This window comes from Phyllobates terribilis, unplaced genomic scaffold (genome assembly GCF_046119375.1).
Source record: "Phyllobates terribilis strain yellow unplaced genomic scaffold, ASM4611937v1 Scaffold_4__5_contigs__length_816908805, whole genome shotgun sequence".
In the NCBI taxonomy this organism is placed as follows: Eukaryota; Metazoa; Chordata; class Amphibia; order Anura; family Dendrobatidae; genus Phyllobates; species Phyllobates terribilis.
In genome coordinates, this window is record NW_027362764.1 from 39,209,335 (window position 1) to 39,237,101 (window position 27,767).

The 27,767-nt window shown below is 44.3% G+C and overlaps 1 protein-coding gene across 3 annotated transcripts in view; it reads left to right on the forward strand.

The window, feature by feature from the left end:
- The window catches only part of AGMO (alkylglycerol monooxygenase), a 347,454-nt gene that overhangs the window by 177,553 nt on the left and 142,134 nt on the right, over positions 1 to 27,767 (forward strand). For all 3 annotated transcript variants that reach the window (XM_073676470.1, XM_073676469.1, XM_073676468.1), the window contains 4 exons: positions 450 to 584; positions 1,272 to 1,388; positions 2,805 to 2,887; positions 3,921 to 4,026. In XM_073676470.1, the coding sequence (XP_073532571.1) occupies positions 450 to 584; positions 1,272 to 1,388; positions 2,805 to 2,887; positions 3,921 to 4,026 (441 nt within the window). The remainder of the gene's footprint in view (positions 1 to 449; positions 585 to 1,271; positions 1,389 to 2,804; positions 2,888 to 3,920; positions 4,027 to 27,767) is intronic.

Genomic DNA, 27,767 nt, shown 5'->3' on the forward strand with positions numbered 1-27,767 from the left:
TACATTACATTACTGATCCTGTACCGATCCTGAGTTACATCCTGTATTATACTCCAGAGCTGCACTCACTATTCTGCTGGTGCAGTCACTGTGTACATACATTATATTACTGTTCCTGAGTTATATCCTGTATTATACTCCAGAGCTGCACTCACTATTCTGCTGGTGCAGTCACTGTGTACATACATTACATTACTGATCCTGAGTTGCATCCTGTATTATACTCCAGAGCTGCACTCACTATTCTGCTGGTGCAGTCACTGTGTACATACATTACATTACTGATCCTGTACCGATCCTGAGTTACATCCTGTATTATACTCCAGAGCTGCACTCACTTCACAGAAGTTTATTATAAGTTACTGTTAGTGTTTGTTGTCAGGTTTGCTGACCATTTCCAGGAGTAACAATCAGAGGAATTCACGTGATATGTAAATGTGTTTTTATAGGTGCAGCATTGTGTCTACATGTGGAAAACATTTTGGGGTACGCCTGGTTTCTTGAACAAATTGTCTGTAATATTTAAAGGACCAGGATGGGGACCAGGAAAACCTCGGCTTGGACTTCCGGAGGAACTTCCAAAAGTACGTTATTATATTTCAATGTAAGTTAATATATTTTTCTATATCCCAGAACTTCAGTGATGAAAATGTATCAGAATTCCAGGGGTGACAGACTTATTATTTGTTGATGTCGTGGAGCTGAGTTTGTTGAGGGGCCATTTCATGTGCATTGTTTAATGTATCCTATGATTTCTGGCAATTATAGGACAAAGCCCCCATAGGGAAGAGCGAGATATTGATACATGTAATAGAATGTTATATTACTCAAGTCCCATCAGCTGATACAAAGGTGGAGATGCATTTATCAATTGTAGGAGGTTACAGAGGACCTGCACTCCCCTCACATGTCTATTTGGGGGGCCTGGAATATCTTAGTATAATGTGTTCATTTTTTACACCCCTTTTCTTTAAGAGAGATCTCAAAGTATAATAGATGTTTTTTTCATGGCTGTCAGGGCCCTTTGTGATTGGACCAAATTATATACCAATCGAATAGGATCTGTTGGACGATTTTAGGGAATCGGCCTGAAAAGATTTCCAACTTTATTACAACAATTAGATTCTGTCTCTTCAATGTTTGCTAATGTTGTGAAGACAGGACAACCCCGCCCCCGAGGAACCAGGGCCGAATATATACTATACTTCAGGAACTAGATTTCAGTATTTCATAGATTTACAGTAATTTCTACACTTTTTGATTGTTTTCAGGTTACCGGAGATGAAAAACCCTATGACCCAATGCTGTCAACATTCTCGCAGATATATGCGATGGGTCATTTTATTCTCCTCCTTGCCGTCTATCAGCACATGTTTGAAGCTAAATTTGTAAGTTTTTATGTTATGGATAGTGTTTGTAACTGTTTCAAATTCTAAGAATGTATATACATGACACAAAAAAACTAAAAAATAGTGAAATAATAATTATATAAAACCAGTAATAAAAAAAATAAAAATAAAATAATACTACTACTACTAATAATAATAATAATAAAAAATAAAAGGTCAAAAAATAGTAAAATAATATTTACATAAAACTATAAATACTACTACTACTACTACTACTACTACTACTACTACTAATAATAATAATAATAATAATAATATAAAAGATCTCAGGTCATTACAGAAAACCATAAATATTATCATTATTATTATTATTTATGGTTTTCTGCAATGACCTGAGACCTTTTATTTTTTAGTTATTATTATTATAAATAATAAATTAAATACCTCCAGGTCTCGGGTCATTTTGTCTTTCTTTTTTATACATAAGAGACTATTGCATACTGTCTATGTTAAACTTGGCAATCACATAGAAGATTTCTTCAGTTTTGAATGTCATTTATATGGTTGACATGTTGGAATTTGTCTTCATCTGTAACCGGCAATGGAAAATGCCATAATAAAAAAAAAAAAAGTATTTAGTTTTTTATGACTTCTTGGGGTGGCATAATATACAAATAATAATATTGATAATATATTATATATATATATATATATATATATATATATATATATATATATATATATATATATATATATATATATATATATATAATATATCATATTAATAAATAATAATAATGCTTTTTGTGTAAAAAATATAATTATTATGTATAAAAAAGTAATTGTACCCATCAACTGCTGGGTGACGGCAACTATACATTTGTTTTTTTTTTATTTCAACATTTTACATCTGATTGAAGTAAATAAGGGAAACATATTGATATGAAAATTATGGAAAAAAATGTCCTAACTTAAAAAAGCCACAGTCCTTTATCACATTGTGTGCAAAAATACTAAAAGTTTTAAGACATTGAAAAACAAATAATTTAGTTAAGATGGGGTTAAAGAGGGCCTGTCTCCAGGTCTGAAGTGTTCAGTTTTTTATATATTTTTATTCCTGCTGTTCCCATGAGTATATTCTTTTTTTTTTCTTTTATCTCCAGAGATACGAGCTTTTTTATTTAGTGCTAATATTTATGGTCTTTACCAGGGTAGGGTATTACTCACAGGATCCTCGGGGGCGGGTCTTTAGGCTGCCCTATATTATTACCCTGGGAGCTCTGCCCCCTATTAAAAACCATAAAAATTAGTAATATCTCTGGCACCGTATGATGGATTCAAATTAAAAAAAAAAAACACACAGAATACTCATGGGAAAAGTGGGAATAAAATAAACTGGACACTTCTTCCCGTCTCTTAGGTTGCTATAATTGTTTTCTTTTTTTTTACTTACAGGTGTTAACGCAAACAATACTCCTTGTGAGGATTCTTTACATTCTCTTGACCTTAACAGCCTTTGGATACTTTTTGGAGAATAAGTGAGCAGCACTTTATTCATTAATCCAGTAATTTTTTTTTTATAAATTGTTCTTAAAGGGGATTTCCAGTCTTAAGAACAATACCTATTAGTATGTAAGAATCTTGAGTTACACATTCAGAATCATCCAATCATCTCTTTGAAAAAAGCTTAAAGGGGAAGTAAAGGGCCATATTTTTTTGTCCCTGAAACAGCGCCATTCTCTTCTACAGGTCATGTCTGGAATTGCTGCTCAGCTCAGTTCATTAACCCACATGCCAGCTAAGCACATAGACAGGACTGGCGTGGCTTATCCATTGTGTTTAGTACATTGTTTTTACTTCTCTTTCAAGGGAAGAATTATAATTGTGGCCGCCTTTGTTATTTGTAAGGGGCATTAAATCGCTGATTCTTAAAGGGATTCACTTGTCAATTTATAGATATGGCCATAAATCACAGATTCTATCAGCATCCGAGGTTCTGTAACCATATTTCTCTTATGTCCAGAGATATTGCCTTGTTTTGTTTCGTTGAGGCGGCCATTTTTGAAAAAGCGTCAACAGGAAGTGCAGCCATATTGGCGGCCATTTTGGAATTAGCTCATAACATCCTTCTAATTTCTGATTTTGGTTCAGTTGTTTTCATTCTAAGTTAACGTTTGACCTAAATTCCAGAAAAATCCCCAGATATGAGCCCTGAACGTGACCCCCAGTGTGGGACATATAGTGACATATATTGTAAAAATACCCCGCTGTAACACTGTTTACCTCACATTAGAGCCTTCAGTCAGAGGTGCAGGTCTGGAGCGTTTCCCAAAGTATCCCTCTAAGGTCCACCATTGTGCCCCCTGTGTGCCATCACGAGACCACGAAAGAGATCTTTCCTTTAGGAAAGTGTCTCTGATAAATGACAGGAAGCAAGAACAGTTGTGTAACGGCTCGTCATACCGAGCTCCATCCACTGAAACTGGAATTCACAGTTAAAAAAATAATAATATATGATTCTAGAAAATATCATTTTATTTCTTTTATATTTGATCATTATGTTAATTTTAGACCCAATGCCGCCGTGCTGGAAACTGTCCGATGTTTTGTGTTCCTGATGCTTCAAACACATGGCTACTTAACCACAGACATTCCCAATCTCACAGCGATATGCCAGGTAAGAAAACCAAGTCTGACTGCGTACAAGTGGTAGAGAGATAGAGAGATGGATAGAAAGAAAGAAAGAAATGGATAGATAAATGAACACATAGATAATAGATAGATAACAGATAAATGATAGATAGATAATAGATAATAGATAGATAATAGATAGATAATAGATAGATGATAGATAATAGATAGATAATAGATAGATAGATAATAAATAGCTAATAGATAGATAATAGATAGATAATAGATAGATAGATGATAGATAATAGATAGATAATAGATAGATGATAGATAGATAGATAGATAGATGATAGATAGATGATAGATAATAGATAGATGATAGATAATAGATAAATGATAGATAGATAATAGATAATAGATAGATAATAGATAATAGATAGATAATAGATAGATAATAGATAGATAGATAATAGATAGATAATAGATAGATGATAGATAGATAGATAGATGATAGATAGATGATAGATAATAGATAGATGATAGATAATAGATAAATGATAGATAGATAATAGATAATAGATAATAGATAGATAATAGATAGATAATAGATAGATAATAGATAGATAGATAATAGATAGATGATATATAGATAATATATAGATAGATAATAGACAGATAATAGATAGATTGATAATAAATAGATAATAGATAGATAATAGATAGATAATAGATAGATAGATAATAGATAGATGATAGATAATAGATACATAGATAATAGATAGATGATAGATAATAGATAGATGATAGATAGATAATAGATAGATAATAGATGATAGATAATAGATAGATAATAGATAGATATAATATAGATAATAGATAGATAATAGATAGATGATAGATAATAGATAGAAAATAGATAGATGATAGATAATAGATAGATAATAGATAGATATAATATAGATAATAGATAGATGATAGATAATAGATAGATGATAGATAGATAATTGATAGATGATAGATAGATAATAGATGATAGATAGATGATAGATAATAGATAATAGATAGATAATAGATAATAGATAGATGATAGATAATAGATAGATGATAGATAATAGATAGATAATAGATAATAGATAGATGATAGATAATAGATAGATAATAGATAGATAATAGATAGATAATATATAGATAATGGATAGATAGATAGATAATAGATATTAGATAATAGATGATAATAGATAGATAATAGATAGATAAATAGATAGATAGATAATAGATAGATAATAGATAAGATATATAATAGATAGATATACAAAAAGAAGACACAACAGCACTTTGTGAAGGCCGAGATACATGAAAACAATGGAAACATTGAATCTAAACTGTATTGTTACTCAGTAATGTGTGCCCATCAACCATGTCAAGGTGACCTCCCGTCTCATGGGTCCTATTCTACCCTACATGTCACTTTCGGGCTAAGAGCCTACAACTAAATGGACAAACATATCTTGGCCTTCACATAGTGCTGCTGTGCTTTCTTTTTTGTATATTATGCAGTTACTGCAGCTGGCACCTGTTCACACTTAGGAGGTGTTGAAGTTTTGTTACTATAGATAATAGATAGATTAGAATTATGAGAGATAGAAGGAGATGAATAGAAAGAAAGAGAGAGAAAGAAAAAGAAAGACAGAGAAAGATGAATAGAAAGAGATGGATATACAGATCGACATGAAGACTGAAAACATAATGGGATTGGCCACATAAAATCAGATGTTTCTGTTTTCACAAGATGAAAAAAATCATCCTCTTAAGAAAATGTAAATAAAAAATTCCAATTTTTTTTTTTTTTTTAGTTTCTTTTATTTTTTGGCTTTTTGTGTTTATTTTTTTGCTTATTCACAGTTGATTCATTGTTCTAATCTTACACGACATATATTTATATTTTTCATCAGTTTGTTGCTTGTGACTTCATCATCATCATCATCATTGTTCTTTTTCCTTCCCGAGATAATATTTCCCCCTAACAAGGCGCATTAGTGGAGTGTTTTTCTGCGGTGTTTGGCTCGCTTGCACCCATTCCTAGCCCCCTATTTATGGCAGGTTTATGCTCGCCCCCTATTTATGGCAGGTTTATGCTCGCCCCCTATTTATGGCAGGTTTATGCTCGCTCAGCCTCTGCTCTGCTCTTGGTTTCCACTACACAGATCCGCTCCAGAAATCTTACACTTCATAAACCAGTCTGATCTCCACCATCGATTTCTTAGGTGTTCCAGCGCTTACCAGGTATAGGGATAGTGGTTTTCAAGATGGAGTTTTGAAGAAGTTTATGAAGTGTCATATGAAGGCAGAGCGAGCTATAAAGGGGAAACCAATTGTTTTGAGACGTATGTGGAATAAATTTCGAGTTGCATGGGATGTCTGCGTCTGTTTTAAGGAATTATTTTCAGACAATTTTTTGGGGGGAAAGAAAAAGCACAGGATACTTAAAAAAAAGAAAGAAATGGAGCAAAATGAAATTGATATTGTGATGCAAATTATCTGTAAGGTGGAGTTAAAGGCAATTACTCAATACGTTATACAGATGGGGGCAGTGGTAAAAAAATAATATATAAATAACCAAATAATAAAGATAGATAGATTATAGGTACAGTGGTGTGAAAAAAGTATCCCCTTCCTGATTTCTTATTCTTTTGCATGTTTGTCACACTTAAAGGGGTTGTCCACTACTGTTGATAATTGGCCAATGTATTTTTATGTTGAAAAGAAGTATCTTTGTAAATACTTTGCGCTGCTGTTACTGCCTGTGAGTGGCGCTATCGCTGACCGCTCACAGGCATCACATGACCCCCGGCTGCAGCCGGGCGTGACTCAGTGGACGGGGTTACCACGCGAGTCACACCCGGCATCCAACGCGCGCTCTCCCTCTCCCCATTCATTGGGAAAGCGCGCGTCGGATGCTGGGTGTGACCCATGGGATGACCCCATCCACAGCCCGGCATCCACCACGGGGACCGCATCACTGATGTCACACCTCACTTGACATGATATCAGCGGGGGGTCACGTGATGCCTGAGAGCCGCCTCTTACCTGCCGTCATCCCCGGCTCCTCTATTAATCAGTTCTGGTGCGCCATCAACGTTGCGACTATGTCTATAGATGGTCTTGGGGGAAGGACACAGCTACCTATGAGCTCACCGAACATGACGTTCTGCCTTATTTTGTAGGAGGAAATCTTTTTTAAGTTATGCATGTCTTAAAGGGGTTTTCTTAGTGTTCTAATCGAGTTTAAAAAAATTGCAAATTGCTCGTAAAAACAAACAACTTTGCAATTAGTTTCTTATTAGAAATCATCTGCATTCTGAAGAACAGAGGGAATTTTAATTCTATAGTTAACAGCTTGTTTTCTAGGCTACCGGCCACCTCTGCAGTCTGTCAGCGGTGGCCGGTTTCCTCGGCAAGGATCGCACACTTGAATGCTGCATACTTAGGAGCTTGTAAGCGCTGCCCTGACTCTGGCTGGAGTATATTATCAGTCTGTATCAGCTGCTTTATATCATTGGGGATATTTCTTGATATTTCGGTAAATGCAGTGATCTTTCCTCTCTGTAATATCTGCTCTGGGTTGGATGAGAGGTATGTACCATGGAAAGTATCTGTCTTTCGGGAGCTATGAATCTCCCTGGCACAGCAGAGCACTTGTGACTGACAAGAGAAGAACTATAATGTAACTAAAAGTCGGAAAATAAAACTTTCATACTCCATAAACTTCTTCTTTCTTAGCCAGAGTAAATTCAGTCCAATGGGCTCCCTGCTGAGCCTGGAATCCGTAGTCTTCTACATATTGTATTTCAAATCTGAGCTTTGTGCTTTTATACGGTATATAAATAATACAATGTTATTTTTCCTAAATACTTTAAAAGTACTGCATTGTTTAATTTCATATTAAATGAAAGATCTGTTACAGAGATAAAAAAAAAAAACCTGCTGTAAAAATAGAAATAAATGATAAAATTGCACCTGCAACTACCACTACGGGGAATGTGGGAGCTGACTGCATACATACATAGCTACTGCGTCACATAATGATAATGCTATATAGTAGAAATATCCATATGATGGATTTTAGTTGCAATTTCATTCCTGAGCACATGGTGCGCTATTTAACTTCTTTATCGGTAGCTCAAAGTCCATCACTTAAGGGGTCTTTTGCCCTATTTATGTATCCAATTAAGGGCACATTGGTGTAAAAAACAGGATCCCATATAAAGCCCAAAACAACTAGATGCTAGAGACTGTAGAACTAAAGTACTGCACACCGAGGATTGAAGCAAAAACAACTGGATACCAGAGGCTATAGAATATAATAGAGCTAACCCACTGGACACCAGGGACTGTAGAACTAACAAACTGGACACCAGGCACTGGAAAACTAATAAACTGGACACCAGGCACTGTAAAACTAACAAACTGGACACTAGGGACTGTAGAACTAACAAACTGGACACCAGGGACTGTAGAACTAAAAAACTGGACACCAGGCACTGTAAAACTAACAAACTGGACACTAGGGACTGTAGAACTAACAAACTGGACATCAGGGACTCTAGAACTAACAAACTGGACACCAGGGACTGTAAAACTAACAAACTGGACACTAGGGACTGTAGAACTAACCCACTGTACACCAGGGACTGTACAGCTAACTCTCTGTACACCAGGGACTGTAGAACAAACCCACTGTACACCAGGGACTGTAGAAATAACCCACTGTACACCAGGGACTGTAGAACTAAAACACTGTAGACCAGGGACTGTAGAACTAACTCACTGTACACCAGGGACTGTAGAACTAACTCACTGTACACCAGGGATTGTAGAACTAACTCACTGTACACCAGGGATTGTAGAACTAACTCACTGTACACCAGGGACTGGGGAACTAACCCACTGTACACCAGGGACTGTGGAACTAACCCACTGTACACCAGGGACTGTGTAACTAACCCACTGTACACCATGGACTGTAGAACTAACTCACTGTACACCATGGACTGTAGAACTAACCCACTGTACACCAGGGACTGTAGAACTAACCCACTGTACACCAGGGACTGTGTAACTAACCCGCTGTACACCAGGGACTGTGTAACTAACCCACTGTACACCAGGGACTGTAAAACTAACAAACTGGACACTAGGGACTGTAGAACTAACACACTGTACACCAGGGACAGTACAGCTAACTCTCTGTACACCAGGGACTGTAGAACAAACCCACTGTACACCAGGGACTGTAGAAATAACCCACTGTACACCAGGGACTGTAGAACTAACCCACTGTACACCAGGGACTGTGGAACTAACCCACTGTACATCAGGGACTGTGGAACTAACCCACTGTACACCATGGACTGTAGAACTAACTCACTGTACACCAGGGACTGTAGAACTAACCCACTGTACACCAGGGACTGTAGAACTAACTCACTGTACACCAGGGACTGTAGAACTAACCCACTGTACACCAGGGACTGTGTAGCTAACCCACTGTACACCAGGGACTGTGTAACTAACTCACTGTACACCATGGACTGTAGAACTAACTCACTGTACACCAGGGACTGTAGAACTAACCCACTGTACACCAGGGACTGTACAGCTAACTCACTGTACACCAGGGACTGTAGAACTAACCCACTGTACACCAGGGACTGTAGAAATAACCCACTGTACACCAGGGACTGTGTAGCTAACCCACTGTACACCAGGGACTGTGTAACTAACCCATTGTACACCAGAAACTGTAGAACTAACCCACTGTACACCAGGAACTGTGGAACTAACCCACTGTGCACCAGGAACTGTAGAACTAACCCACTGTACACCAGGAACTGTAGAACTAACCCACTGTACACCAGGGACTGTAGAACTAACCCACTGTACACCAGGGACTGTGGAACTAACCCACTGTACACCAGGGACTGTGGAACTAACCCACTGTACATCAGGGACTGTGGAACTAACCCACTGTACAGCAGGGACTGTAGAACTAACCCACTGTACACCAGGGACTGTGGAACTAACTCACTGTACATCAGGGACTGTGGAACTAACCCACTGTACACCAGGGACTGTAGAACTAACCCACTGTACACCAGGGACTGTGTAACTAACCCGCTGTACACCAGGGACTGTGTAACTAACCCACTGTACACCAGGGACTGTAAAACTAACAAACTGGACACTAGGGACTGTGGAACTAACACACTGTACACCAGGGACAGTACAGCTAACTCTCTGTACACCAGGGACTGTAGAACAAACCCACTGTACACCAGGGACTGTAGAAATAACCCACTGTACACCAGGGACTGTAGAACTAACCGACTGTACACCAGGGACTGTGGAACTAACCCACTGTACATCAGGGACTGTGGAACTAACCCACTGTACACCATGGACTGTAGAACTAACTCACTGTACACTAGGGACTGTAGAACTAACCCACTGTACACCAGGGACTGTAGAACTAACTCACTGTACACCAGGGACTGTAGAACTAACCCACTGTACACCAGGGACTGTGTAGCTAACCCACTGTACACCAGGGACTGTGTAACTAACCCACTGTACACCATGGACTGTAGAACTAACTCACTGTACACCAGGGACTGTAGAACTAACCCACTGTACACCAGGGACTGTAGAACTAACTCACTGTACACCAGGGACTGTAGAACTAACCCACTGTACACCAGGGACTGTGTAGCTAACCCACTGTACACCAGGGACTGTGTAACTAACTCACTGTACACCAGGGACTGTAGAACTAACTCACTGTACACCAGGGACTGTAGAACTAACCCACTGTACACCAGGGACTGTACAGCTAACTCACTGTACACCAGGGACTGTAGAACTAACCCACTGTACACCAGGGACTGTAGAAATAACCCACTGTACACCAGGGACTGTGTAGCTAACCCACTGTACACCAGGGACTGTGTAACTAACCCATTGTACACCAGAAACTGTAGAACTAACCCACTGTACACCAGGGACTGTGGAACTAACCCACTGTGCACCAGGAACTGTAGAACTAACCCACTGTACACCAGGAACTGTAGAACTAACCCACTGTACACCAGGGACTGTAGAACTAACCCACTGTACACCAGGGACTGTGGAACTAACCCACTGTACACCAGGGACTGTGGAACTAACCCACTGTACATCAGGGACTGTGGAACTAACCCACTGTACAGCAGGGACTGTAGAACTAACCCACTGTACACCAGGGACTGTGGAACTAACTCACTGTACATCAGGGACTGTGGAACTAACCCACTGTACACCAGGGACTGTAGAACTAACCCACTGTACACCAGGGACTGTGTAACTAACCCGCTGTACACCAGGGACTGTGTAACTAACCCACTGTACACCAGGGACTGTAAAACTAACAAACTGGACACTAGGGACTGTAGAACTAACACACTGTACACCAGGGACAGTGCAGCTAACTCTCTGTACACCAGGGACTGTAGAACAAACCCACTGTACACCAGGGACTGTAGAAATAACCCACTGTACACCAGGGACTGTAGAACTAACCCACTGTACACCAGGGACTGTGGAACTAACCCACTGTACATCAGGGACTGTGGAACTAACCCACTGTACACCATGTACTGTAGAACTAACTCACTGTACACCAGGGACTGTAGAACTAACCCACTGTACACCAGGGACTGTAGAACTAACTCACTGTACACCAGGGACTGTAGAACTAACCCACTGTACACCAGGGACTGTGTAGCTAACCCACTGTACACCAGGGACTGTGTAACTAACTCACTGTACACCATGGACTGTAGAACTAACTCACTGTACACCAGGGACTGTAGAACTAACCCACTGTACACCAGGGACTGTACAGCTAACTCACTGTACACCAGGGACTGTAGAACTAACCCACTGTACACCAGGGACTGTAGAAATAACCCACTGTACACCAGGGACTGTGTAGCTAACCCACTGTACACCAGGGACTGTGTAACTAACCCATTGTACACCAGAAACTGTAGAACTAACCCACTGTACACCAGGGACTGTGGAACTAACCCACTGTGCACCAGGAACTGTAGAACTAACCCACTGTACACCAGGAACTGTAGAACTAACCCACTGTACACCAGGGACTGTAGAACTAACCCACTGTACACCAGGGACTGTGGAACTAACCCACTGTACACCAGGGACTGTGGAACTAACCCACTGTACATCAGGGACTGTGGAACTAACCCACTGTACAGCAGGGACTGTAGAACTAACCCACTGTACACCAGGGACTGTGGAACTAACTCACTGTACATCAGGGACTGTGGAACTAACCCACTGTACACCAGTGACTGTGGAACTAACCCACTGTACATCAGGGACTGTGGAACTAACCCACTGTACACCAGGGACTGTGGAACTAACCCACTGTACACCAGGGACTGTAGAACTAACCCACTGTACACCAGGGACTGTGGAACTAACCCACTGTACATCAGGGACTGTGGAACTAACCCACTGTACACCAGGGACTGTAGAACTAACCCACTGTACACCATGGACTGTAGAACTAACTCACTGTACACCAGGGACTGTAGAACTAACTCACTGTACACCAGGGACTGTAGAACTAACCCACTGTACACCAGGGACTGTAGAACTAGCCCACTGTACACCAGGGACTGTAGAACTAACCCACTGTACACCAGGGACTGTAGAACTAACTGACTGGACATGAGAGACTGTAAAAGTAATCCACTGTGCAACAGGGACTGTAGAAATAACCCTCTGTACACTAGGGACTGTAGAATTAACCCACTGTACACCAGGGACTATAGAACTAACCCACTGTACACCAGGGACTGTAGAACTAACAAACTGGACACTAGGGACTGTACAGCTGACTCAGTGTACACCAGGGACTGTAGAATTAACCCACTGTACACCAGGGACTGTACAGCTGACTCACTGTACACCAGGGACTGTAGAATGAACCCACTGTACACAAGGGACTGTAGAACTAACCCACAGTACATCAGAAATTGTAAAATTAACCCACTGTACACCAGGGACTGTGGAACTAACCCACTGTATACCAGGGACTTAAGTCCTAAACAAATAGACATCATGGACTCAAGCACATAACTTGTCAAAGTTATGCACCAGGTATTATAGATCCTAGCACAGGGCATCAGGGACTGACTACTGAATTACTGGCTAATATGGCTGGATTATTAAACCACTAAACACAAGGAACCTGAGACTAAACCTGCAGCCACTGGACCCTAAGGGTTGGATCAGCAGACAACAGGTCACCAATATAAACCACTGGACTGCGGAGACTGGTGAGGCATAAGAGACACACAAACTCAGCTCTTCTTCACTAACAAGTTCAACACTGCTTCACTTTCTGGTCAAAGTGTCCCTAACGTGCGGCTGATGACTGAGGGCTTTGGTTTAATAGTTCTATCTATAAAAAAAAGTTAAGCAAACTACTTGGAAGAGTTTTGAACTTCCTCTCCTAATTAATTGCATATGGACACCTCTGTAACCTCTGCTGCACGGATTATACACCACATGGATTTCACACGCCTCATTAGTTTTTATTATCTCAATTTGCCAAGACACCAACTCATCACAACCTCTGCTCTTACTGCAAACTTTACTGCAGTCATTTTAACACTTATTTGGTCCTAAATTAGGAGAGAAAAAAGAAGCGGTCGTAATTTCTAGACAGTCTTCTGATCGGACTGTTTCTGTAGTAATACAGTGGCCTGGTTTCTGTAGCACATGGCAAAATGTCTCTTTTCTACTGCTTGTAAAATCTATGTGCACCACTAGAGGGCGATGTGAATGAGGTGTGCATAATTCATATTGGCTTTAACAGGCAGAGTACACGGATTAGCAACAGGAATACTGCCAGAATCAGACTGCCCTGACCTCCCACCTGTCCACAATAGTAATAATACTCCTCATTAGAGATGAGCGTTGTTCTACTCGAACTGTTCGCCAATCTCAAATTCGAGCTGTTTTGGGCGGTGTTCGAGCCGTTCGGCGAACACGAACAATTTGAGAAAAATTCGGCTGTTCGAGGTTATGTTCGATAACTGTTCGTGCACCAAAATCATAACTGGATTTTTTCTCAGTAATGATGAAAATTAATGTTAATACGCAGTTTGAGTGTACAGCGGGGTGGGGGGAGGGGCAGGGGATGGATCTCTGCAGGAACAATGAAGATCTCCATTTTTTTTTCTCTTTCCCGCATTTGCAGTGGGGAGGTGCAATCTGTCAGCCTATCAGCAGCGCACACACGGAGCGAAGTGCTTTTTTTCACACAAGCAAGGGCATGTGTCATTGGCAGTGTATGTCACATGTCCTTGCCCTATAAGACCAAGCCATTTTCCCCATCGCCACCATTTTCTCACTGCTGCAGCTGCGTGTTAGACGGCACCGCTGTTGCTGTGTGCGCTATACCTTGTTAATTTCAAGCCAATTTTCGCACAAATATACAGATAGCTTGGGAGTAGGGAATAGTTGTGATTGCAGTCCTTTTAAGGACTAGGTTACAGCATTTCCTACGACTTTTATCAGGCAGGTCTGTGCTCTTAAATAGATAGGTTGTGGGAGTAAAGACTAATTGTAATTGGAGTCCTTTTCAGGACTAGGTTACATCAGTTCCTATCAGTTTTTGCCAGGCAGGTCTGTGCCAGTGCTGTGCAAGTTTTTTTCACAGCATTTGGCTGAATCTAGCAAAGCTAATCCTTTTTGGCCTATTGCAGAGTGTGTTAGTCAGTGGAGTAGCCTATCTGTGTTGCAAGATATACCACCTGTGTATAGAATACCAATTTTTTTACTGCACCTAGTGAAGTAAAATCTTTTGGGCATAGCATCATTCTATTAGTCCATCTATACTGACCTCCATCAGGTTGCAAATTAAAACTAATTTTTTTCTGCATCTACCTCTGAAAAAATATTTGGGCTTCTAGCTGTGTGTGGGACTTGGTCTATTAGTCCATCTATACTGACCTCCATCAGGTTGCAAACTGAATATAATTTTTTTCTGCATCTAGCTCTGAAAAAATATTTGGCCTTCTAGTAGTGTGTGGGACTTTCTCTATTAGTCCATCTATACTGACCTCCATCAGGTTGCAAACTGAATATATTTTTTTCTGCATCTACCTCTGAAAAAATATTTGGCCTTCTAGCGGTGTGTGGGACTTGGTCTATTAGTCCATCTATACTGACCTCCATCAGGTTGCAAATTAAAAATAATTTTTTTCTGCATCTAGCTCAGCCAATAGTTTTGGCCTAATACCACAGTTTGGCCACTCAGCTCTGCTCGGTTACCATCCATTGTTTTTTTGTGCAAACAACTCCAGAGTTGTGAATTAGTTAACCACCAAAATGAGTGGAAAAAGGCCTGCTGCTGGTGGAAAGGGGAATAGGCGTGTTGGGAAGGGGAAAAAAGGTTGTGTCCGTGGGGTAGGTGCAGAAGAAAGACCATCTTCCAGCCAAACTAAAATGTCTACTTCTTTTAGCGGACAATGTAATAAGATCCCTTTCTTACGGCCACGCCAATCGCTACAAATTCCAGATGAGGCACAAAAACAGCAGGTGCTTCAACGGATATCAAGTGCTCCTTTAAGTGGGCTCTCCTCCACATCAACTTCAACATCACAAATACTCCAGTCCTCAAAGGTGTCACCCAAATCGCACTTGCTTCCTCACAGCTCCCAAATCTCCAGCTGCCCGTCTGAGTATGAGGTAGAACAGATGGTTGAGTCTGCAGAGCTGTTTACTCATACTATAGCCTGGGAATCAGAGGTCGACTCCAGCGCTTCTGTGAATCCAGACGAGGAAATGATCTGCACTGATGCCCAGAATCTTTATGAGTCGGATCCAGGACCAGACGCAGAAGGTTCTGACCATAATGTAGACCCTCATTCCCAAACTGTAACTCCTGTTGGTGGAGACAATGAGGAAGACGATGATAAGACTCAAATACCTGATTGGAGCGACAACTTTAGTTTTTTGTCAGGGCAGGAACAGGTTGGCTCTGAGGACGACGGGTGTGATAACGCACAGGGTGATGATGATGAGGTCGGAGATCCCACTTACTGTCAACCCACAGTCAGCCAAGAGATGAGGTCAGCAGAGGAGGTGGAGGAAGATGCTAGTGACGACGAGGTCAGGTTGCGCCTTCCTGGACAGAGACGTAGTACTGGAAGCACGTCAACAACTGCATCCTCAAACACAACTCTGCCTCTCACCACAAGTCGTGGTGGCTCTTCAGGTCGCATGGGTGCTAAGCCTTGCATAGCCTGGGCATTTTTTCAGATCGATAAAGATGACCCAACTCGTGTTATCTGTAACATTTGTCAGCAAAAGCTAAGTAGAGGCCAAAAAATACATAGTTTGAGTACTTCATGCATGAACCGGCACATGGACATGAAGCATAAGTTGCAGTGGGAAGCTCAGTGTGCTACAATGCAGCCTAGCCGGCCGGGCCAACCACCGTCTGCCATATCTTGTGCATCCGCGGCCTCTTCATCCTCTGTGACTGGGGGGACAGCAGTCACACCTGTTTTGGGGCGCAGACCTGCCACCTCTTTACCCGCAACAGCCAGCGTGATTGTCAGGTCATCATTTTCTTTGGAGGTGGTAACACCAGCTGGTGTTGAGCGCTGTCCGACATCGATAGCACCACCTTTGGATCAAGGCAACCTAACATGTCCGCCTGCATCTTCCTCACAGACCGGCAGTTTGCCGGGGACACCCTTATCAACCCCGTCTAAGCACAATAGCCAGCCCTCGGTCCCTCAGATGTGGACAAGTAAAAGACCATTTCCTCCTAGCCATGAGAAAGCTAAGAGGTTGAATTTCACCATCTGCAAGTTCTTGGCTACAGAAATGCTGCCTTTCCGCCTGGTGGACACAGAGGATTTTCGAGACCTTATGTCCGTCGCAGTGCCCCAGTACCAGATGCTCAGTCGGCACTACTTCTCAAAGAAAGGTGTGCCTGCGCTCCACCAGCATGTCGCACATAACATCACCGCTTCTTTGAGAAACTCTGTGTGTGACAGGGTGCATTTTACCACAGACACTTGGACGAGTAGGCATGGACAGGGGCGTTACATGTCGCTGACTGGGCACTGGGTAACTATGGTGACAGCAGGACAAGGGGCTGCTGTCCAAGTCTTGCCGTCCCCACGAGTTGTGCGTCAATCCTCTTTATGTCAAAGTTCCTCCACTGCTTCTGCCTCCTCAACCTCCTCTCGGTCTTCCACCTGCACCCAAAGCCTGTCTGGTCATGCCACAAGCTTTCTAACTGCGCAGAAGGGATCCTGCACACCTCCTTACTATGCTGGCAGTAGGGCTCAACGTCATCAGGCGGTTTTTACATTGAAATGTCTGGGAAATGTGAGTCACACAGCTGAGGAGTTGTGGTCAGCTCTGGAGAACCAATTTCATGAATGGTTGTCTCCACTGGACCTGAAACCAGGGAAGGCCGTGTGCGACAATGCTGCAAACCTGGGTGCGGCCCTTCGCCGGGGCAATGTCACACACGTGCCTTGTATGGCTCACGTGTTGAACCTGGTTGTCCAGCAATTTTTAGCCCACTATCCCAGACTAGATGGCCTTCTGCAGAGGGCACGGTCGCTGTGTGCTCACTTCTGCCATTCGCATCCCGCAGCTCAGCGACTTACATCTCTACAGAAGTCGTTGGGCCTGCCACTTCACCGGCTAAAATGCGATGTGCCTACCCGGTGGAATTCAACTCTGCACATGTTGCAGCGACTGTGGCAGCACCGACAAGCCCTGGTGCAATACGTTCTGACGTATAGCCTGGGCCAATGAGATTCAGAGGTGGGGCAAATCACGCTGGAGGAGTGGTCTCAGATCAGGGACCTATGCACCCTTCTGCACAGTTTTGAAATGGCGACGAAGATGTTTAGTGCTGACGATGCCATTATCAGCATGACTATTCCGGTGATTTACATGCTGGAGCACATGTTAAACAGAATTCGGAGTCAGGTGGTGGCACAAGAGGAGGTGGAGGAAGTAGAGGAGGAGGAGTTGTATGCGGAAGGGCTAACATCTGCAAGGTCCAGACGGTCGGCAGCACCAAGGCGGCAGGCATGTGAGGGTGGGGGAGATGGTTTTACCAGGGCGCATGGTAGCAGCCAAACTAGTGAGGAAGGTGCAGGAGCCCAGGAAGAAGTGGAGGACGAACTGATGGAAGACTCATCAGATGAGGGAGACCTTGATCACATTTCTGTTGTGCGAGGTTGGGGGGAGAGGACAGAGGAAGGAAGCATGATTGTTACCTCGCCACCAACACAACAGGGACTTGGTGCTCCTGGATGCGCAACACACATGAGTGCCTTCTTGCTGCACTACCTGCAACATGACCCTCGAATTGTGAGAATTAGAAATAATCCTGACTACTGGGTTGCCACACTGTTAGATCCCCGGTACAAAAGTAAATTTGCAGAAATTATTCCTGCCATAGAAAGGGATGCACGCATGCAGGAGTATCAGCAGAGACTGTTGCAGAATCTTACATGTGCTTTTCCACAAAATACCAGTGGTGCACGTAGTGAATCTCACAGTTCCAACTTGCCAACCGTGGGACCGTCAAGTGTTCAGCACTCAAACCGTAACAGAACCACAGTATCTGCTGGTAACATCAATTTTGCGGAATCATTTCACCACTTTTTTAGCCCATCCTTTGCAAGGCCACAGGAGACAAGAAGTCTGACACATAGTCAACGCCTAGAGACGATGGTACAGGAGTATCTCCAAGTAAACATTGAAGCCACGACTGTGTCACTGGACCCTTGCTCTTTTTGGGCTTCCAATCTGGATAAATGGCCGGAGCTAGCCACTTACGCCTTGGAGATCTTGTCATGCCCCGCAGCCAGCGTTCTGTCTGAACGTGTGTTCAGCGCTGCTGGTGGTGTGCTGACAGATAAGCGCACGCGGCTCTCCACTGATAATGTAGACAGACTCACGTTCATAAAGATGAACAAATCATGGATCCGAAACGACTTTTCTACCCCTGTGTCATGCTGGGGAGAGTAAAAGCTTGATGATTGGTTAAAATCACCCTACCAACCGTTTTAAGCTTTCAAATTACTAATCATGTTTATCTGTATCTTGGCTGGAAAATAATTTGGGCTTTGTAGCAGTGTGCAGCACTGATTCTATTAGGCCATCTATAATAAGCTCCACCAGATTTAAAATTACTAATCATGTTTATCTGTATCTTGACTGGAAAATAATTTGGGCTTTGTAGCAGTGTGCAGCACTGATCCTATTAGGCCATCTATACTAAAGCTTCACCAGATTTAAAATTAATAATAATTTTTAGCTGCATCTAGCCCGGAAAATAATTTTGGGGCTCCGAGATGCGCAAGACACATAAGTGCCTTCTTGCTGCACTACCTGCAGCATGACCCTCATATTGTCAGAATTCGAAGTAATCATGACTACTGGGTTGCCACACTCTTAGATCCCCCAAACTTTTCGATCAACCTTTTCATTTTAATAAAGACCAAAAAAATGGTCATTTTTGAAATTATAAGCATTAGCAGGTTGTTAGAAACTGAAATCAAACAGTTTTCAACTCAAAACTTTATTCTAGGTGATGTTACATTTGCACATAGGACCGCTTGTTCGAAAGGAGCTTCTGAACTCTCTCGTCCATTGAATTTGTCAGGTTTTGGATGGTTTCTGCTTCAATTGTTTTGCATGATGACAGAATACCCTCCCAGAGCTGTTGCTTAGATGTGAACTGCCTCCCGCCATCATAGATACTCCTTTTAATGATGCTCCAAAGGTTCTGAATGGGGTAGAGGTCAGGGGAGCATGGGGGTCACACCATAAGTTTGTCCCCTTTTATGCCCATATCAGCCAGAGATGCAGATGTTTTATGTGCAGCATGAGATGGTGCATTATCATGCAGAAAAATGATCTTGCTGTGAAATACACGGTTCTTCTTCTTGAACCATGGCAGGAAGTGCTGTTTGAGAAAATCCACATACATTATGGAGTTCATCTTTAGCGCCTTCAGGGATCCTAAAGGGGCCGACAATCTCTCTCCCCATGATTCCAGCCCAAAACATTACTCCACCTCCTCCTTGTTGGCGCTGTAGCCGTGTTTGCGTGGGGTGTCCATCAACCAGCCATCCTCCACTCCATCCATCTGGACCATCGAGCGCTGCACGGCACTCATCCGTGAACAAAACAGTTTTGAAATCAGTCTTCATGTAATGTTTGGCCCACTGGAGCCGTTTCTGCTTGTGTGAAGTGGATAGAGGAGGTCGACAGGATGGCGCAAACCTCTGAAGGACCCTGCATCTTGTTGTTCGGGGGACGTTGGAGGCACAAGCAGCTTCAAAAACTTGTCTGCTGCTATGACAAGGCTTTTTTGCCGCTGCTCTTTCAACCTGACGTAATTGCCTGTAGGAAAGAGTCCTCAATTTGCCCTTATCAGCACGCACACGTGTGTACTGTGAATCAGCTACATACTTCTTGATTGCCAAGACACTTCATCCTGATCATCGCACAATGTTGATTGTAGTCATGCCTTGACCTAAACACTCCACAATTTGTTGCTTCTCAGCAGCCGACACATCCTTTTTCTTTCCCATTTTGGCAGAAAATGTAGGCTGCTTAATAATGTGAGAGAGCCTTCTTAAGTAGTCTTGCCTTTCATTGGACACACCTGCCAAACTAATTAGCACAGGTGTCTGCAATTGCTTACAGTGATATAAAGAGCCCTGACACACATCACCATCAATGAGTTTAACTGACAAACAAACAAATTCTTCCCTTATCACTCCTAAACACTTTTTGCATAATAATTTGGAACGCGGTGTACATGTGCTTTTCCACAAAACACCAGTGGTTCACGTAGTGAATCTTACAGTTCTAACTTGCCAACCGTGGTCTGTATGGAGTTGTTCAATAAAGGGCCCAAAATTAAGATAACATAGATGGGAGAGGTCTCTATGAATAGGAATTCCTAAGTATTTGATACCCTGTGAGGGCCAGGCAAAAGGAAAGTTGGACTGGATGGAATCCTATATGGATTTGGGGAGGGAGACATCGAGGGCCTCAGACTTCGCTGCATTGATTTTAAAATTTTACCATGTAACAAAGTGATCTATTTCAGCCATAACAGCAGGGATGGATATATGTGATTGAGTGATATATACTAGGACATCATCAGCAAATAGAGAGCACTTGTACTCGGTGCCTCCCACCTCAATCCACCTAATATTGGGGTTATGGCGAATTGATGAGAGCAGGTGCTCCGTCACTAGGATGTATAAGAGAGGGGACAGAGGACATCCCTGCCTTGTCCCATTGGTGATTGTGAAAGGTGATGAAAATGTTCTGACGCACCCCCTGGGCCTTGGGACACCCGGAGCCGGACCCTTTTTGGTGGATGCTGGTGGTTGTAGTCTTCGTGGCGGCGACCCGGTTCCGTGGCTCAGGGCGGTCAAACCAGTGGCGGAACTATTTATGTGGTTTTGATGTTTAAATGTCCGACTACGCCACCCGTGGATTGCGGTCAGAGTGAACCGCCGCTCCAGGGCAGACCGCTGAGGCTGGTGTTGTGGGTGCAGCAGAGCGTAGCATAACTCCCCACTGGAGGAGTATAGCCTCAGGGCAGTGTATGCGGAGGATGGGGGTGATGGTGCAGGGCAGCAGCAGTAACGACACGGAGTCAGTGATGCAGTTCAGGGCCTTTACTCACAGTTCTTATTATCCAGACCACGTCTGCAGGTAACGGCTGCCCACGTCGTACTGTGCTCACCAGGTGAGGGGCTCAGACAACTCCCAGATAACTTTGGAGCACTTCACAGGACCCCCTTTGTGTGTCCTTTGTCTGGCCTTTCTTACCAACACTTCTGTCCGGCTGCCTCGGGCCTCCTCTTGGTAAACTTGGCGCCAGTTTCCCTGACCCTATGTGGTGCCTTCCTAGCGGGTGTAGCGAGGGGCTGCGCCACATAAAATGTCAGAGCCTCCGGTTTCTAGCTGAGGGTCTTTTCCTGCCTCCACTAGTTCGGGGACCGGTCTCCCCCTTTGGCCTGACCCCTCCACGCAGGTGGATTCGGGCGTGCGGTGGCGACTCGCCCGTCCGCACCCCTGGGATCCCTTCATTCCTCGTTCCTGGAGCCTTCTCCGCTCCTCTTCCTTCCTTCTCCCTCTTCCAGGCCTGGGCCTCTGTTACTAGGCCCGCCTCCGGAGCAGAGCTCATGCAGAGCCCCTGCTCCCTGCCACTTCTGCTCAGACTTCTCTGCACTGAACTAAGATGGTGCCCACCTTTTATACTCCCTTCTCAATGCACCCAGGAACTGCTTCCTCCCTGCTCCTGCACTACAGGGTTCCCCTTCCTCAGTGTTCCCTCCCCCCACTCCAGCCAGGGACAGGGACTGTCGTGCCCATCTCAGGAGCATATTGGTCGCCCTGCCCCACGGCAATGTGGTGTAATGCATGCAGGTGTCGGGTCCTGATCCACACTCCATCCTTACCTGAGAGTGAGATATCACACCTCTGGGTGAGGTGCAATACGTCTGTAGCAACCGAGCCCTCAGGGTGCTACAGTTCCATTTATCTTCAGCCTAGGTGACGTATTGCGATACAGGGCCGTGATTTTGGCTATAAAAGGGTCCCCTAGACCCCTACCCCAAGCTTTTTAAGAGAATCATATATGGCGTGCCAGGAGACTCTATGGAATGCTTTCTCAGCATCCAACGAGAGTATCTAATTACAAATTTTTAACTGCATCTAGCCCAGGAAATACTTTGTGCCTAGTAGCAGTGTCTGCTAGTCAGCGGATTATCCCGGCTGTTAAGCAAGCTGCACCACCTGTAGTTTAGACACTTAATTTTTTCAAAGGAAATACTTCGGGACCATGGGATACTTAGTGAAGAGCATCAGGAGGCACCCCAAGGCATAGGGGCTGGGACTGGCAGTAGGATGCCTTGCGGTGGACAGCCGAGCTCGATCCTTATAAAAGCTTTTTAACTGCAGCAGCTTTAGTGGACGCTACTGGAGCTGGAATTACCGCGGCTGCTGGCATGAGACTTGCCCTCCAATAGATCCTTGTAAATGGATTTAAAGTGTATTCATTCAAATTAGAGAGACAATTTAAATTAAAAAGCTTAGAGCTGCCTCCACCACAGGGGGGCTCGCTCGACCTACCAGCGGACAGGCACCAGTATTGGGAGAGGGGGGCTGGCCGTCAGGGTTCACCGCGGCTCTGGCACAAACCCGGCGACACGGAGGTGGCACGGGCAGGAGCGGACTGGCCGTGTCGGCTTCTCACTTTTTGGATTTTAGAAGGGCATGACATGCCTATATCTGTGTCTCCCCCTCCTTTTACTCCTCCACCTCTTTTATTTTCGCATGACTATATGTACTTGTCACTTTTCCATGTGTTAGTTATGTCTTCTGAGCAGTTTGTCAGCTTTTGGACACCTTTGAAGGTGTTTTCTATGTGTTTCTATGTGTTTTTGTTTGCCTGCCATTGGTTTCAACGGTGTTCGAAGGTGTTCGACGAACAGTTCGACGAACAGTTCGGCGAACACACGGGTGTTCGACGAACCGAACCGAACTCGAACACTACGGGGGTGGCTCAACACTACTCCTCATGCCCTGACCTCCCACCTGTCCACCATAGTAATAATACTCCCATCTCTCTGACCTCCCACCTGTCCACCATAGTAATAATACTCCCCCTGCCCTGACCTCCCACCTGTCCACCATAGTAATAATACTCCACCTGCCCTGACCTCCCACCTGTCCACCATAGTAATAATACTCCCCCTGCCCTGACTTCCCACCTGTCCACCATAGTAATAATACTCCACCTGCCCTGACCTCCCACCTGTCCACCATAGTAATAATACTCCACCTGCCCTGACCTCCTACCTGTCCACCATAGTAATAATACTCCCCCTGCCCTGACCTCCCACCTGTCCACCATAGTAATAATACTCCACCTGCCCTGACCTCCCACCTGTTCACCATAGTAATAATACTCCCCCTGCCCTGACTTCCCACCTGTCCACCATAGTAATAATACTCCCCCTGCCCTGACCTCCCACCTGTCCACCATAGTAATAATACTCCCCCTGCCCTGACTTCCCACCTGTCCACCATAGTAATAATACTCCACCTGCCCTGACCTCCCACCTGTCCACCATAGTAATAATACTCCACCTGCCCTGACCTCCTACCTGTCCACCACAGTAATAATACTCCACCTGCACTGACCTCCCACCTGTCCACCATTGTAATAATACTACACCTGCCCCGACCTCCCACCTGTCCACCATAGGAATAATACTCCCCCTTCTCTGACCTCCCACCTGTCCACCATAGGAATAATACTCCCCCTTCTCTGACCTCCCACCTGTTCACCATAGTAATAATACTCCACCTGCTCTGACCTCCCACCTGTCCACCATAGGAATAATACTCCCCCTTCTCTGACCTCCCACCTGTCCACCATAGTAATAATACTCCCCCTGCCCTGACTTCCCACCTGTCAACCATAGTAATAATACTCCACCTGCCCTGACCTCCCACCTGTCCACCATAGTAATAATACTCCAGCTGCCCTGACCTCCCACCTGTCCACCATAGTAATAATGCTCCACCTGCTCTGACCTCCCACCGGTCCACCATAGTAATAATACTCCCATCTCTCTGACCTCCCACCTGTCACCCATAGTAATAATACTCCCCCTGCCCTGACCTCCCACCTGTCACCCATAGTAATAATACTCCACCTGCCCTGAACTCCCACCTGTCCACCATAGTAATAATACTCCACCTGCCCTGACTTCCCACCTGTTCACCATAGTAATAATACTCCACCTGCTCTGACCTCCCACCTGTCCACCATAGTAATAATACTTCACCTGCCCTGTCCTCCCACCTGTCCATCATAGTAATAATACTCCACCTGCCCTGACCTCCCACCTGTCCTCCATAGTAATAATATCCCACCTGCTCTGACCTCCACCATTAAACCATAGTAATAATACTACACCTGCCCCGACCTCCCACCTGTCCACCATAGTAATATTACTCCACCTGCCCTGACCTCCCACCTGTTCACCATAATAATACTCCCCCTGCCCTGACCTCCCACCTGTCCACGAGAGTGATAATACTACACCTGCCCTGACCTCACACCTGTCCACCATAGTAATAATACTTCACCTGCCCTGACCTCCCACCTGTCCACCATAGTAATAATACTTCACCTGCCCTGACCTCCCACCTGTCCACCATAGTAATAATACTTCACCTGCCCTGACCTCCTACCTGTCCACCATAGTAATAATACTCCACCTGCTCTGACCTCCCACCTGTCCACCACAGTAATAATACTCCCCCTGATCTGACCTCCCACCTGTCCACCATAGTAATAATACTCTACCTGCTCTGACCTCCAACCTGTCCACCATAGTAATAATACTCCCCTCTGCCATGACCTCCAATCTCTCCTCCATAGTAATAATACTCCTCCTGCCTTGATTTACCGCCTTTCCACCATACTAATACTACTACGGCTTCCCTGACCTCCCACCTGTTCACCATAGTAATAAAACTCCACCTGCCCTGACCTCCCACCTGTTCACCATAGTAATAAAACTCCACCTCCCCTGACCTCCCACCTGTCCACCATAGAAATAATACTTCACCAGCCCTGACCTCCCACCTGTCCACCAAAGTAATAATTCTCCCCCTGCTCTGACCTCCCACCTGTTCACCATAGTAATAATACTCCCTCTGCCCTGACCTCTCAATTCTCCTCCATGGTAAAAATACTCGACCTGCCTTGACCTCCCACCTGTACACCATACTAATAATACTACACCTGCCCTGACCTCCCACCTGTCCACCATACTAATAATACTTCACCTGCCTTGACCTCCCACCTGTTCACCATAGTAATAATACTCCACCTGCCCTGACCTCCTACCTTTTCAATATAGTAATAATACTTCACCGGCCCTGACCTCCCACCTGTCCACCATAGTAATAATACTCCACCTGCACTGACCTCCCACCTGTCCACCATAGGAATAATACTCCCCCTTCTCTGACCTCCCACCTGTCCACCATAGTAATAATACTCCCCCTGCCCTGACTTCCCACCTGTCAACCATAGTAATAATACTCCACCTGCACTGACCTCCCACCTGTCCACCATAGTAATAATACTGCAGCTGCCCTGACCTCCCACCTGTCCACCATAGTAATAATACTCCCATCTCTCTGACCTCCCACCTGTCCACCATAGTAATAATACTCCCATCTCTCTGACCTCCCACCTGTCCACCATAGTAATAATACTCCACCTGCCCTGACTTCCCACCTGTCAACCATAGTAATAATACTCCACCTGCACTGACCTCCCACCTGTCCACCATAGTAATAATACTCCACCTGCCCTGACCTCCCAACTGTCCATCATAGTAATAATACTCCACCTGCCCTGACCTCCCACCTGTCCTCCATAGTAATAATACTCCCATCTCTCTGACCTCCCACCTGTCCACCATAGTAATAATACTCCCATCTCTCTGACCTCCCACCTGTCAACCATAGTAATAATGCTCCACCTGCCCTGACCTCCCACCTGTCCACCATAGTAATAATACTCCACCTGCTCTGACCTCCTACCTGTTCACCATAATAATACTCCCGCTGCCCTAACCTCCCACCTGTCAACCATAGTAATAATACTCTCCCTGCTCTGACCTCCCACCTGTCCACCATAGTAATAATGCTCCACCTGCCCTGACCTCCCACCTGACCACCATAGTAATAATACTCCAGCTGCCCTGACCTCCCACCTGTCACCCATAGTAATAATACTCCCCCTGCCCTGACCTCCCACCTGTCACCCATAGTAATAATACTCCACCTGCCCTGAACTCCCACCTGTCCACCATAGTAATAATACTCCACCTGCCCTGACTTCCCACCTGTTCACCATAGTAATAATATTCCACCTGCTCTGACCTCCCACCTGTCCACCATAGTAATAATACTTCACCTGCCCTGTCCTCCCACCTGTCCATCATAGTAATAATACTCCACCTGCCCTGACCTCCCACCTGTCCTCCATAGTAATAATATCCCACCTGCTCTGACCTCCACCATTCCACCATAGTAATAATACTACACCTGCCCCGACCTCCCACCTGTCCACCATAGTAATATTACTCCACCTGCCCTGACCTCCCACCTGTTCACCATAATAATACTCCCCCTGCCCTGACCTCCCACCTGTCCACGAGAGTGATAATACTACACCTGCCCTGACCTCACACCTGTCCACCATAGTAATAATACTTCACCTGCCCTGTCCTCCCACCTGTCCATCATAGTAATAATACTCCACCTGCCCTGACCTCCCACCTGTCCTCCATAGTAATAACATCCCACCTGCTCTGACCTCCACCATTCCACCATAGTAATAATACTACACCTGCCCCGACCTCCCACCTGTCCACCATAGTAATATTACTCCACCTGCCCTGACCTCCCACCTGTTCACCATAATAATACTCCCCCTGCCCTGACCTCCCACCTGTCCACGAGAGTGATAATACTACACCTGCCCTGACCTCACACCTGTCCACCATAGTAATAATACTTCACCTGCCCTGACCTCCCACCTGTCCACCA